Genomic DNA, 15,754 nt, shown 5'->3' with positions numbered 1-15,754 from the left:
CCAGAGCCTGCCCCTTCTCTTTTCCCGCCATCTCAGACCCTGTCGGGATGGCCATGCTTAACCCTTTCATCTCTCTCTCTAGATCCGGGGTGTCCACCGCACGAGATATATTCTTTTCCCTCTTGTTCTTTTTTCCAAATCCCAGGTATCTACACCCTGGTCTTTCTTTCTGGGTAGGGTAGGAGGTGGAGTAGTCTCTACATGTCTTATGGAGAGACGGCACTCCCAGAAAGACCTCTTGTCCTTGGTCTTTCCCTTCACAGTGCCAAAGTGTATTCTGTTTAGACTGTTCACATTCCAGTTTAACCATTAACAGCTATACATGTCTCCCTTCAACAATGCTGTTGTTAGAGTAGTTCAAAATGTAACTTAAGCCTCTGTCAGAGGGAGAAAATGGAGGCATGATCTCTTCTGCTCCGTCCAGTGGAAGACCATGCTACTGTGACCTCCCCCAATTTGTGTCAGCCTCCTGGCGTATCCCAGCACCCTTCCTGGCTGCCCCATGGAATACCGTGCTAGGAGAGGAGACTGCTGCTGCATCGCCAACAGCAGAGGCCTTAGTATGTTCAAGACCCCACCTTTCTCAGGCTACTTCCTGGAGATGAATTGTTCTTTGTACCACAGTATTTACTATAATAGTACCACACTAGTTATTCAGTATTTTTAATCAAATATTTATTTATTTGTTTTTTTAAAAAAATCATGGATTTCTAAAACTCTCCTGCTTAAACCCATGAAATTCAAAGGAGAGATGTATACTGTATTACGAAATCTCCCTCAGGCTTCAGGCAATTTAAATAACAAAATTTGCTATCTAATTTGCAATAAATAAATACCTTGTTTCTTACTGACATTTGAGTAACTCTCCATATCACCATATAGTACTACTAAGGGCCTGATTTCAAATATTTATGCATGATTATTTAGTATTGTATTTTGAAACATCAGGTTCCAGACTGGCATGGGAAGCCAACTGATCGTAAGAAGCCACTGGGACAAAATCTGGAAATATTTTCCTTTTAAAACAAACTCAGCAATTATGCAGGAAATATATACGTACAAGGTGACTTAGAGGTGGCAGCACCTAATTCCAACGCCCATGCCACATTTTTTTCTGTCATTTTCCCCAAATGGTTTGAGTACTAGTAGGGACAGAGTAGTTCTTTGTCATGTATGGCTTGAATACTCAGAAGCCTCCAGATTTCGAACTGATGTTCTAGAAACAATTAACAGAATTACAAGGCAGAATTTACAAAAAAGGGATTTTTTTTTCTTTTCCTAAACTTTGCAAGGGCCAAATCCTCAGTTCTCCATAAGTATGTGTTCTCCTTGCTAGCCATGATCAGGTTAGAATGTGTGGTGCTGGAAAAATGTGGATAACCTTAGCATTTGAATTGACTTGATTCAAATTGATCAATGTCTCTTTCAGAAAAATTGACTCACAGAGTAAGAGTGCTCAAAGGCTTTTAGAGTCATTAGATAAATTTATCAAGACTTGGTTACCTTCTATCCATTATGAAAGTAAGAATCCTCTGGAAACCCCCCCTTTTTTTTTTTGCTGTTCTATTATTTTACACTGTAGAAATAGTTATATTAATCTGCTACAGCAAAACAAAAGTTTTTTTCCAGGTTTTTTATTAATTATCTCTTTAACATATTTCCTATGAAAACATAATAATAATAATAACAACAACAACAACATTTTGTTTCCTTTTCAACCGATCTCTTATATTTTAATACACAGTAACATAGCACTCATGTTCATCTTGGATCCATTATCTCTATAATTTTGATCCTAAATAAGCAAATGTTCAGTAGTAGAGCAGTAGCTGTATTATCTGCTACAGCAGAACAAAAATTGGTTTTTTTCATTTCTTTATTGATAAAAATAAAATGAAACAATTTAAAGTGAGATGATTTAAAATCATTCTGTGACTTAAATATACAGTGGTGCCTCGCACAACGATTGCTTCATACAATGATGAATTCACACAGCGATGGGTTTTTTTGAGGAATTTACCCCATCGTTTAACGATGTTCTCTATGGGGGAATTTCACTTAACCATGTCCCTTTTTGCTCATTTAAAAGTGTCTTAAAATGTTTGAAACCTGTTTTAAATGCTTGGATTCCATAGTGCACCTTGTGAAACATGTGCAAACTTAATTTGGTTTTGTTCTGAGTCTTCATTAATTTTTGGTGATTTTTTTTATTTTCCCCATTTAAATCAGTTGAATGGACAGTTCAATGCATTTAAATAGGGAAAACAAAAAATCACCAAAAATTAACGAAGACTCAGAACAACACCAAATTAAGTTTGCATAGGGTTCAGGAGGTGGGCTAACAATTGCAAGCATTTAAAACATGTTCCAAACATTGTAAGACACTTAAAAATGAGCGAAAAGGGACATCGGAAAGGACTTCAAAAGCACTGAAGCCGGCTTCAGTGCTTTTGAAGCTCTTCCATTTTCGCTCATTTTTAAGGGTCTTACAATGTTTGGAACATGTTTTAAGTGCTTGCAATTGTTAGCCCACCTCCTGAACCCTATGCAAACTTAATTTGGTGTTGTTCTGAGTCGTCTTTAATTTTTGGTTATTTTTTTAATTTTCTCTCATTGGAATGCATTGGAGAGAAAGTTCAATGCATTCCAATGAGAGAAAATTCAAAAAAATAACCAAAAATTAAAGACGACTCAGAACAACACCAAATTAAGTTTGCATAGGGTTCAGGAGGTGGGCTAACGATTGCAAGCATTTAAAACCTGTTCCAAACATTGTAAGGCACTTTTAAATGAGCAAAAATGGACTTCGCAAAGCCATTGAAATGTATTGAGTCAGCTTCAATACATTCCAATGGAGGAAACATTGTTTCACTCAACGATGTTTCCTATGGGTTTTTTCACTTAAAGACGGCAATCCGTTCCAACTGGAACGGATTAACCGGTTTTCAATGCATTCCTATGGGAAATGGTGTTTCACAGAATGATGTTTCACACGTTGATTTTTTTGGAACCAATTAACATCGTTGTGTGAGGCACCACTGTATAATGAAATAATAAATTGCTGAATAAGAATATAAGAAATAAATTGGGAAATAATTGATCTTTATAAAAGCAGATACTTAGTAAAAAGGAGGGAATTCATGGAACATATTGTTACATAGAAATGTCTGGAAGGAGGGTACAAAGTACAAATCACAAAACTTATAAAAGAGAGCCGCAGGGGAGATCTCCCACCCCTGCTGTATTTGCAAAGATGATTTGGGTCCTCCTTCCCTCCTTCGGTCCTCGAAAATGTGTAAAATATATGATGTGGCCCTTATACTGAAAAGTTTGGAGAACCCTTCACTTTGTATTCTCTCTCTCTCTCTCTCTCTCTCTCTCTGTGTGTGTCTGTGTGTGTGTGTGTGTGGAAATTTTTAAGAGGGGTAAATACTGTGGTACAAATAACAATGATATATCAATTTAATGTTAAGCTCTCTAATATTTGAGGAGTGAAGTCTTAAAGGCCTGTTTTTCTAAGTCAAATCAGGAACCATCAATTGACTGAAAAACCAAAGTCTTCTTCCCTTACTGATTTTGTGCCTCAAATGCCTTTTATATGTGGTATTATAAGTCATATAGGGTAAACTTTTGCTCCCTTCTTTGGTTTGCATAGTAAAGTAATAAAGGTGCATGATTTGAGCTTTAACAATATAATTTTAAGCTAGATAAATAAGCTGATATAGTTGCATTTGAGAAACCATATTTGATCAACATATGCCCACATTTGAAGTTCTGATTTAGGATCGTAGTCGTTTAGTCGTGTCCAACTCTTCATGACCCCATGGACCAGAGCACGCCAGGCCCTCCTATCTTCCACTGCCTCCTGGAGTTGTGTCAAATTCATTCTGGTAGCTTCGATGACATTGTCCAACCATCTCATCCTCTGTCGTCCCCTTCTCCTCTTGCCTTCACACTTTCCTAACATCAAGGTCTTTTCCAAGGAATCTTCTCCAAGGAGTCTTCTGATTTAGGATAAGGGCCTACAAATAGATCTTTTAGGTCTAATAGGTTGTCCAGCCCTTAAATTGGCAAGGTTTATTCTTCTCAGTAAATAAGGAATGACACAAGGAAAGAATCATGGATGAGGTGGAAGGGATCATTTTTTTCTGCCAGCTAGACCAGATTATAAATATGTTATATAGGAAAATTGCTGATGCTTTTTGTAGCAGAGGTGGCAACCATTAAAACAACAGTGTATTTTACCCTCTCCAGTGTGTTTTTACCTCTCCAGTATTTTGTTGCCTCAGGTAAATAAAAGCTAGAATTTCTGGATTCTAAACAAGTTGCTGAGCAAATTTCTACTTTGCAGAAATCATGTAAAAATGATGTTACTCCAGAAGCAGCAGTTGCAGCTGCATATATTTATCTGAATATATATTTTTCCAGGCTTCACTGAAAAACAAACCGATCCATAAAATAATCAAATGGCGAACACCACCATGCAACAATGATTTCTGTCGGCTTGGATGTGTCTGTTCTAGTTTAGCCCTTGAAAAGCATCAGCCTACACATTGTCGCAAAACAGATTGTATGTTTGGCTGCACTTGCCTAAAGAGAAAGGTGGTATTAATTAAAGGAGATTCCAAGCACAAGAAAATGCTAAAGAAGCCTCAGCATGGAAAACATAAGTTGCATTGTGGGGAAAAATTGGAAAAACAGGAAGAGATACTGGAAAAAGCGAAGGAACAAGATGATCTGAAAATTAAAGATAAGAAGAAGAAGAAGAAAAAGATGGAATACAGTAAGTATTCATCAGTCATTATCATAGTAAACATTTGAATAATTATATTCCATTGGAAGAGGTGTTTATTCTGATACATACCTGAATTAAGAACTAACGTATAAGAGAATTCCTAAATAAAATACTCATGTGAATTCTAGTTATGAAAGTTTAAAGTAACAATTTAGATGGGTTTTAGTTCAACTAAAATAAACCAGGTTAGTTTATATGTAAAGGAAGTTCAATCCAATTATGTGAGATACTTTCACACTTAAAATTTGGCTTCAGATTTATTTGAAATCTATTTTTTTAAAAAGAGCATTTGTTAAATGAAAGTTCAAAGGGAAAGTAATCACTTTAGAATGGTTTGGTGTTACTGAAGGCCACAGCCATAGAGGCTCAGTTATAATGGGAGAACCTTGGGGTGGTTTCTTATGAGTCATGGGACTGGGAGTTTGTTTCCCACCGCAAAGAACTTCCAAATCGATCTGATTTTTTTTTATTTGCTAACCATCTTTTTCCAGTAAAATTATTTGTCTTAGGGTCAGTTTATACCTATATGAGTGTCCTTGTAATTTGTGTTACAATAGACCTGCTTCAGAGAAAAACAACAATCTTAAATCTTTCTAGCTGTCTGTGATACAGAGCCAGAGAAACCTGTTAAGAATTTTCCATTGTGGGTAAAAGAAGATGGTGAGATGGACCCAGAACCTGTTTACATCCCAACACCATCAACTTCAGAACCAACAAAACCTACAGTGCCACCAATACTGGAGGTCTTATGTGATAACAAGCCTGCAGACAGTGACATCAGGCTATTGACAAATGGTGTCAAATCACCGCGAGTGCATACCCCTAGAACCACTCCAGTGGTAAGTAAAGAAGATAAGACTTTAAGATTTTTTTAAAAACAGAATTACGGTAAGTAGCTTTAATAATAATAACAATAATAACAATAGTAGCTTTATTGGAGAACCAACATATCAGGGATGTCAAAAAAGAAAGAAAAGCAAGCCTCTGAGTCCTTTACTTGCTCCTCTTTTTAGTAAAAGAAACTTGCATAAAAGGAAGCTTTTATTTTAAGTTGTAAAGTGTCTCTTGGTGATGTTTCCTTTTTTGAATTTACATGGAAAAGGATTATTCAAAAATAAAGTAGAAAACCCTTTTTTAAAAAAATTAATTCATGACAATCGTGTTACAAGTAATAAATACAAGGCTTAACATAGTAATCTATCATCTTATTTATTATGTAATTTAACTGTTGACCACCTGCTTTTCGCCACATTTCACGAAGTCACATTTACACCATTCCCCATTTCATCTTAAAGAAATATTGACCAACACTTAAATATTGAGAACACTTAAAGTAGGGGTGGATAGTTGGATGTTTATGGACTGTAAATCCCATCATCCATCTCAGTTGGTTTTGTGGCAAGAAGTGAGGAAAGTTGCAATCTCCCAGCCATTTGGAGTTGCTGAAATACAGTTCAACAGAAGTTTTTGATTCCTACCAGTTTGTATTACAGGACTGTATTTTAAATGAGCAATTACTTTTTCATGATCGGTATACTCTGATAGCTCTGTAAACCTACCTGGAAATAAGTAAATGAAAATAAAAATGCAAAATTATTAATCATTTCATATTGTTATTAAGTCTTTTGTATAATAGTTTGAGACTTATGTGAAAATTACATTTCATCAAAGAACTGATAAGTGCATAAATGAATTAAGTAAAATTCATCAGTAAACTACACAAATGCCAAAATCCTGTTGCTTACTAGAGTTGTTTACTAGAATACTCCCACTAAATAACTGGAGATTTCGTGCATCGACACTTCCTTAAGTTCCATTGCTTCAAATGGGCCTACTGTAACTGCAGCTTATTGTGCTAAAATAAGTCACAGTTAGATTTTAATCAATGAAACTTATGAGTGCTTGACTCATCAAATCTCCAGTGATTCTGTGTGCCTACTCTAATGTAGTTTAAGCAAGAGGACTTTGGCCTCTGTGTAGTTCTTGTCAGTTCTTGGATTAAATATATTTTTTCACATATTTCTCAAACAGTTATGCAAAAGACTTAATGAATGACAGGTTTAAACAGCAGAACTTTGGCCAGGTATTTAACTTGGTAGATGAATACCTAAACTGTGAAATTCCTTTAAAACACAGACCTTAAGTGAGAGTGGGCAAACGTTGACATTTGAGAATATTTCACAAAATGACTACAGTGGGGTCTTGACTTGAGAACTTAATCCATATTGGAAGGCGGTTCTCAAGTCAAAAAGTATGTAAATCAAGTCTCCATTGACCTACAGTGCATTGAAAACCGATTAATCCCGTAACAGGCCGTTTTTGTTCCATTTTGGTTTTTTTCTGGTCTGTAAGTCAAATCTCAGTCTGCAAGTCAAACCTAAATTTTGCGGCCAGAGAAGTCTGTAACTCAAAAAGTCGGTAAGTCAAGCCATCTGTAAGTCAAGGGTCCACTGTAATGTAGTGTGGTGTAGCCGCTCACAAATTGGTTGCCTTAGTGTTCATTCTGACTTAGTGTTCAGTCTGAGTTTTCATTACTATTGTAGCAGAATTTCTGTTTCACAGAAGATTATGTAGATGAAAGACAAGCTGCTATTGATTTTATTATCAGCTGTTTGGGGTCTCATTTTTAACAAAACAGTTAGGTATAAATCTGGTAGGTACTATAGCTTAGTAGATAGCTACATTAACTTGCCTTAAAGCTTAACTGTAAGTTCAAATTGGGGTCTGGGCCTCTCAAACAGAAAACTTTTCCTTCCTCAGTTTGTTGTGGTCTCTTTGTACTCTTCTATGTGCATCCTGTACCTGTAGAATTTTTGATTTGCCAGCCCCTTGTCCAACTAAATACTCAAAGGGTATGGTTCTTGCTATCCCTCTCAGTTCTGACCTCCAAAGCACAGCTAACAAACTCACAATTTTTAAAAATAATTTTCTTCAATTTTGCTCTCTTGTTCTTTCTCTTTCATTGTCAGTTCCAGCTAAAACTAGTCCATTGAATAAGTGAGACTTATCTAAGTGTTGATCCAACAGTCATTCAAAGTGTCTGCTTTAGTTTGGACTAGGTAATAGATTTAAGCCTTGATTCAGGGCTTTTCCTGCCCAGCATCTTGACACATACTAATTTTGGATCTTTTATGAGGACATATGGCCCATACATCAGTTTTGTCACACAGGTACACATCTTGGAGTGTGTGTTGTTACTTATGGATCGCTACTCACTTTCCCACTTGTATTCATGTGAGATTTACATTATGGACTTGGATAGCCTGGAAATACGGAACTGTCATCAGGTTCAGGCAAGGTTGAGATGCCTGGAGGCCATTTTTCAGTTCCCAGGAGACTTTGAAAGATTGTGCCCCGCCTTGCTAATGCCAGAGGTATCTAGAAATCTATTTCTAGTTAGACTTGTCCCATATTTTGGAGGGAGTGGGCAAAAGAAGGCATAAGGAATTTTTCCCCCTGGAGCAGAATTTGGCATTATCCTAAAATATTTTTCAGAAGTAGTGGATTGAAGGTTCTTCTTCATGGTCTCAGTGAATCACACATATGGGTTATGCAGCATGCATGTGTGAAGCCTTGGAATGTTCTAGAACTTAGAAACAGAAACATTAGTTGCCTTCCCCTCTCAGAGTGCATGTACAGTGGTGCCTCGCACAACGAGTGCCTCACACAACGATGAATTCACACAACGATGCCTTTTTCTGTTAAATTTGCTGCCTCACACAGCGATGTTTCCTATGGGGGATTTTCACACAACGATCTCCCTTTTTGCTCCTGTAAAAGTGTCTTACAATGTTTGGACGCTGTTTTAAATGATTGCAATGGTTAGTCCACCTCCTGAAACTATGCAAACTGATTTTGGTGTTGTTCTGACACTTCGTTAATTTATGATGATTTTTTGAATTTTCTCCATTGGAAACCATTGGATGGTCTGTCTAATGGTTTCCAATGGAAAAAACAAAAAATCATCATAAATTAACGAAGTGTCAGAACAACACCAAAATCAGTTTGCATAGGTTTCAGGAGGTGGATTAACCATTGCAATCATTTAAAACAGCGTCCAAACATTGTAAGACACTTTTACAGGAGCGAAAAGGGAGATCGGGAAGAACTTTAAAAGGCAAACGGAGATCAAAGAGCCCTTTCCCGATCTCCCTTTTCACTCCTGTAAAAGTGTCTTACAATGTTTGGAAGCTGTTTTAAATGATTGCAATGGTTAGTCCACCTCCTGAAACCTTTGCAAACTGATTTTGGTGTTGTTCTGACACTTTGTTAATTTATGATGATTTTTTGTTTTTTCCATTGGAAACCATTAGGCAGACCATCCAATGGTTTCCAATGGAGAAAATTCAAAAAATCATCATAAATTAACGAAGTGTCAGAACAACACCAAAATCAGTTTGTATAGGTTTCAGGAGGTGGACTAACCATTGCAATCATTTAAAACAGCGTCCAAACATTGTAAGACACTTTTACAGGAGCGAAAAAGGACTTCGCAAAGGCATTGAAATGTATTGAGTCGGCTTCAATACATTCCAATATAGGAAACATTGTTTCACTCAACGATGTTTCCTATGGGGATTTTCACTGAACGATGGCAATCCGTTCCAACTGGAACGGATTAACCGGTTTTCAATGCATTCCTATGAGAAATGGTGTTTCACAGAACGATGTTTCACACAACGTTGATTTTTTTGGAACCAATTAACATCGTTGTGTGAGGCACCACTGTATTGGCGTGAAGGAACCTAACCCCCTCAGTTCCTTTTTTGGTGCCACTGTGTGAGCTTATAGGGATGCTTCTGGAACAAAGCTTTTGGTTACCTTTCTTCATCTCTTTCTTTCCTGAGAAAGATACCTGCAAAATACAAGGTTAGTTCATTGTTAATTTTTCTTTTTCTTCGGGATAGGCAGTTTTTATCACATTTTCATTTCCCACCTTTCCCCTCTCCTTTCTACAGCTTCTCTCCATTCTCGTTTATTTTATGGGCCCTAGAGGCCTCTTTAAGTGGTGCACTTGCTTTGGGAATAAAATCCCATTATCAGACAGCCACTCCCAAGTGCTGTCTGGGAGACTGCACAAGACTCAATCTTGCATTCATTGTCGCAACAGTTCAGCAGTAAAAGCTAGACAATTCTGGCTAACACCTTTTTGTGGGGAAAAGCTCTTAGACCTCCTTCCTCTTCTATAGATCCATCCACTTGCATAACTTCTGCAGAGCTTCTGTCCTCTTGAGGTTGGGATTTGCCTCTCAGTCTTGGACCTGAAAAAAACCCTGGAAAGAGTCTTCAGATCCAACTAAACCACACAGTGATCAGTCTGCCAGTGGTCAGCCCTTAGCTTCAACCTCCGCTCCAATGCCCAAGTTTGTACCAGACCTTACTGTTACAAAAAGGAAGAAAGTTGCCTCCAAAACATCAAAGAAGCTTAAGTATAAAAAGACTGACAAGCACAAGCCTGACAAGTCTCAACCTCCACAACTTGCCTCTCCTCCAATCCACCCCGTGCTGGAGCCAACTCCTCCCCACCATCTGGAGAGTGGCCCTGTGGACATCGTATGTCTGGGCCTCCTGCCCTCGGTTCCACAAATCTCTCTTCCTTTGCCTGCCCCCAGTGTTTGCTCAGATTATACCAAGTCTCTTCCAGAACCCCTGGCCGATTTCTCCCTTCATCAGAGATCTCATTCTTCATCGCTTGAATCTCTTCACTCCCAATCTCCTGCTCCCACTGTGCAGGATTGGAATCCAAAAGAGTTTCCCACAAGCATCAGAACCATCACATTTCTCTGTCGAGGGCCAGGCTACTGACTAGCCATGCCGCAAGCACCACTGGCTTTGGCTTCTGTTCTTCCACAGGCAGTCTTTGTTTCTGACTTCTTAAGTAACAATCTCTGTTCCAGCTGAAGCCCCTGCCTTCCCACAGATTTTGTCAGTACCAGACACTTCAGTGGACTCAACAATGCACCAACAGCCACCCATTTCTCGGGCTGTTTCCTTGCAGCCCTTCAGGAACCAATCAACTCAGTTCTATCCCACACGGTACCCTCCGTCCTTCCACACTGAGCTACCCTCCAGTTCACGGGGGGGGGCACTTTTTCCCTGATGCAGTATTTCCATGCTCCAGCTCCTCTGTAGCCTTCAATTCTGGCGAAGGCTCCACTACTACAGTTGTCATTCTCAGGCTAGATACAGCTGCCCCTGGACTCGCAGGCTTCAAATTCCTTGGCAATGACTGTAACTGCTTCCAGCCAGTCCCTGAGGTTTTGGAGAGGCCTCACTCCATCAGCAGTCTCTGCTTGCCCCTGTTGGCCTTTATGTCCAGTGTGGCCCCAGTGAGCTGTTTCCACACTTGGCTCTGAGCAACCTGGTTCAAGACCCCCATGGTTCCGAGGCATCGCCGCAAGCATTGCCGCCCGCCTTCAGCTTCACCGCCTCCCCAGAAGCAGGTCCGTTACTTCAGCCCTCGATCTTGCCTTTCCTTGGATTTGATGAGGGCCAACTGCACTTGAAACCAGTCTCCTTTGGTCTCCTTCACCCCTTGCACTGACAGGAGTGTTGAGGCTGACCACCAATATAAGCCCTACCCTAAAAATAAGCCCCAGTTAAGTGAAACCCTGCCCTCCACAATTGTGCAGAAACCAGAAGCAGATGACGTGACTGCATTTGAATAAATTTCGATTGTTGTACGTGAAAAAAATAAAACATCCCCTGAAAATAAGCCCTAATGTGTTTTTGGAGCAAAAATTAATATAAGACCCAGTTTTATTTTATTTATTTTCAGGGAAACACGGTATCTATCATTCAGTGGGATACGCTATCAAGTTCCATTTTACCCCCGCAATTGGAAATTTTTGTTGTACCCATACCTACTTACAGCTTACATCCTTTCCCAAGAGGTCTTCCCCTCCTTCGTTTTGGACAGCCATTGCTCTTGATATTTCACAGTCCTGCAGAAGAACAGTGGCTTCATGCCAAATCTCTACCTTTGTGGGGTAAAAAGATACATTACTACCAAAAAGTTCTGGATGGTAACTTTAGAAACTGTCATCCCACTCTTATGTCGAGGAGATTGGTTCGCAGTTATCAACCTACAGGATGTGTATTTCCACATTTCTGTCAGGCCCAACCAATGCTGCATTCTTTGTTTTGCAATGGGCTCAATGATCTACAAATTCAAGGCCCTGCCCTTTGGCCTATCGATAGTCTCAAAGATCTTCACAAAATGGCTGGCTCCCGTGGCAGCATATTTATAAACACAGGAAATAATGATCTTCCCATGTATAGATGACTGGTTGGTGGTAGCAAAGTCGAAATCCCAAACCCTCAACGTGTTCAGTTTACTCTTAGCCTGTTGGAGGACCTGGACCTGCGAGTCAACCTCAACAAGTCTATTATCAGACCTTGTTGTGTCATTTATTATATAGGAGCATTTCTGAATTCCAACAGAGCTCAGGTATACACCTTTCCAGATTGCTGTTTTAGCATTATTCTTCTAGTAAACGGTTTTACTCCTAGGACTCTTTATCTCTGCTCACCTTGCCCAAAGACTGTTAGGCCTCATGGTCTCCACTACTTCTGTTCTCTCTCATGTGACACTCAGAATGCACTCCTGGCTTGGTTCTTGACTTTCTGGGACACCACCAGGAGCCACTTCTTATACACTGGAACTCAGCTTCCAGCTCTGCCAGTGGTCTAACTCTGACAATCCTACGCTGGGCAGAACCCTTTTGCCCCCTCACACCAATTGTTCAAGTTGGAACTGATGTGAGTACTCATGGCTGGGGAGCATGCTGCCTCAGTCATCAAATAAACGGCACTTGGACACCTCAGGAATCTGCCCTTCATTTAAACGAGTTAGAACTACTAAGCAGTGTTCAAAAGCATTCAGGGCCTTCCAGCCTCTTCTTGCAGGCAGTGTAGTATAGGTGGTCATGGACAATACAACCACTTGTTGTTGTTGTTTAGTCGTTAAGTCATGTCCTACTATTCGTGACCCATGGACCAGAGCACACCAGGCGCTCCTGTCTTCCACTGCCTCCTGGAGTTTGGTCAAATACAACCACTACATACCGTATAAACAAAAAAAGGAGGAACACACTCCCTGCAGCTTCTTCTTCTAACAGTGCACTTTTGGGAGCAACATGTGTTTCCCATCTAACAAGACAAGAGGATATTTTGACAAACAACCATAGCAGGAGGTCTTTGCAGTCCCATAAGTGGGAACTGCAGCCGCCTAGAGTGGTCATTTCGACCAGATAGGCGGGGTATAAATAGAATGAGTGAGTGAGTGAGTGAGTGAGTGAGTGAGTGAGTGAGTAAGTGAGTGAGTGAGTAAGTAAGTAAGTAAGTAAGTAAGTAAGTAAGTAAGTAAGTAAGTAAGTAAGTAAGTAAGTAAGTAAGTAAGTAAGTAAGTAAGACCAGAACACTTTTCATTCCTTCTGTTATCGATGGGGAACACTTCAAGTAAACCCCTTTGCCAACTATCAGAACTGCAAGTAACTGATTCTGATCCAGGGCAGGTGGTGGTCACAGTTCAAAGGGAGATGCTTTCATGTACCACTGGAGGCATTGTTTCCTGTATCTGAACATAAGAAGAGCCTTGGCTAGATTAGGCCAAAGGCCCATCTAGTCCAGCTTCCTGTATCTCACAGTGGCCCCACTAAATGCCTCTGGGACCATACCAGACAACTAGATACCTGTCTACTGATACCTCTCCTCTGCATCTGGCATTTTGAAGTACATTCCTTTTAAGCCTGGAGATTATGCTTCCCCATCATGGCTTGTAGCCTGCAGTGGACTCTTCATTCAGAAATCTGTCCAATCCCCTTTTAAAGGCATCTAGGCCAGATGCCATCATCACATCCTGTGGCAAGGAGTTCTACAGACTAACAACACACTGGGTAAAGAAATATTTTCTTTCGTCTGTTCTCACTCTCCCAAAACTCAATTTGAGTGGATGTCCCCTGGTTCTAGTATTGCGTGAGAGGAAAAAGAGCTTCCCTCTATCCACTTTATCCACCCCTTCATAATTTTATACGTCTCAATCATGTCCTCTGTCAACCACCTTTTTTCTAGACCAGGGGTCTCCAAAGTACGGCCCATGGGCCAAATCCAGCCCGCCTGGCCTTTTTATCTGGCCTGTGTGTGTGTGTCCACGGACAGGGGGGAGTGTGGCGGGAGTACAGGCAGGAGGGAGTGCCCACGTGCCCATGTTCCTTTGGACCTCAAAATATATCATGTGGCCCTCTGTGTGAAAAATGTCGAGACCCTTGCTCTGACTAAAGAGCACCAAACACTGTAGCCTTTCTTCATAAGGAAGGTGGCCCAGCCCAGTAATCATTTCAGTCATTCTCTTCTTCACCTTTTCCAGTTCCACTATGTCTCTTTTGAGGTGTGGCAACCAGAAGTGTACAATGGCATTATAATGTTGGCTGTTTTATTTTCAGTCCCCCTTTTAATGATCTGTTTTCTCCTCCCCCACAAATATACAAAAATTACAACAGGAGAAGGCCAGAGCCATCCTTATTACACTGTGGTGGCCAAGACAGGCTTGGTTTGCCCCTCTGCTTCAGATGTCTTGGTCACATGTTCATCTGCCAAAAATCCCAGATCTGTTGACTCAACACAAGGGCACAGTTCTTCACGCAGATCTTCCATTTCCCAACCTGACAGCATGGAAGATTCACTGTCATCAAGGCGGTCTTAGCTGCCTACAGGAAGCCCTCTATTCTCTGCTCATACAGTTGTGAATAGCGTTCCTTCCAGCATTTTACGAATGTGAAGAGATAACTGTTGCTTAACCCCTCCCTCCATACGTTTCTTTGCTTCCTGCTTTATCTGAAGACACAGGTATTACTCAAGGTTTATCTTTCTGCAGTTGTGTCAAAGCAGCTGGAGGGTTCTGTGGCTGCAAAACTTTTCAAGCAAACCAAAGCTGAAGCTGGTTGTTGTGGGTTTTTCGGGCTCTTTGGCCGTGTTCTGAAGGTTGTTCTTCCTAACATTTCGCCAGTCTCTGTGGCTGGCATCTTCAGAGGACAGCACTCTGTGAAGCTGAGTGGCACAGTGGTTAAAACGCTGTACTGCAGCTAAAACTGTGCTCACGACCTGGGGTTCAAATCCCAGGTAGCCGGCTCAAGGTTGACTCAGCCTTCCATCCTTCCGAGGTCGGTAAAATGAGTACCCAGCTTGCTGGGGGGGCAATGTGTAGCCTGTATAATTAAAATTGTAAACCACCCGGAGAGTGCTTGTAGTGCTATGGGGCGGTATATAAGTCCAATAAATAAATAAATATAAATAAAGCTCTTCCTTAAGGGTCTCAAACATACTCACCTGGATGTCTATTCCCGCCTCACCCCACGCACCATAGTCATACAGTGGGGTCTTGACTTGAGAACTTAATCCGTTTTGGAAGGCGGTTCTCAAGTCAAAAAGTCTGTAAGTCAAGTCTCCATTGACCTACAGTGCATTGAAAACCGATTAATCCCATAACAGGCCGTTTTTGTTCCATTTTGGTTTTTTTCTGGTCTGTAAGTCAAATCTCAGTCTGCAAGTCAAACCTAAATTTTGTGGCCAGAGAAGTCTGTAACTCAAAAAGTCTGTAAGTCAAGCCATCTGTAAGTCAAGGGTCCACTGTACCTCTAACTTGTTCTTAATCACCTAACAAAGCCCCCCTTTGAACCTCTCGCAACAGTTAAGTTACATTTATTTACGTTGAAGACTGCATTCCTTGTAGCCATCACATTGGCTTATAGGGCAGGCAAACTTTGTGCAGAGGCGAACTGTCACAGTTTTACACTGATAAAGCTATTGCTTACCCATACAGTGGTGCCTCGCATAATGAGCGCACTGTATAACGACGAATCCGCATAGCAATCCCTTTTCCGGGATAGCGTCGGTCCCTATGGAAAAAACTCGCTCACCGAAGACGGGTGCCAGGAAGGAGCCACTGCTGCCGCAAGAGAG

The 15,754-nt window shown here is 40.5% G+C and overlaps 1 protein-coding gene across 4 annotated transcripts in view; it reads left to right on the top strand.

Annotated features, from left to right (window-relative positions):
• The window catches only part of MGA (MAX dimerization protein MGA), a 111,619-nt gene that overhangs the window by 35,152 nt on the left and 60,713 nt on the right, over positions 1-15,754 (top strand). For all 4 annotated transcript variants that reach the window (XR_013544000.1, XM_020793728.3, XM_072986237.2 and 1 more), the window contains exons 9-10: positions 4,429-4,783; positions 5,393-5,634. Coding sequence is in view for 3 of the 4 variants with exons in the window: in XM_020793728.3 (XP_020649387.3) it covers positions 4,429-4,783; positions 5,393-5,634 (597 nt within the window). In the remaining variant the exon portion in view is untranslated. The remainder of the gene's footprint in view (positions 1-4,428; positions 4,784-5,392; positions 5,635-15,754) is intronic.

Source organism: Pogona vitticeps, chromosome 1 (genome assembly GCF_051106095.1).
Source record: "Pogona vitticeps strain Pit_001003342236 chromosome 1, PviZW2.1, whole genome shotgun sequence".
Classification (NCBI taxonomy): domain Eukaryota; kingdom Metazoa; phylum Chordata; class Lepidosauria; order Squamata; family Agamidae; genus Pogona; species Pogona vitticeps.
This window is presented reverse-complemented; position numbering and strand designations above follow the sequence as displayed.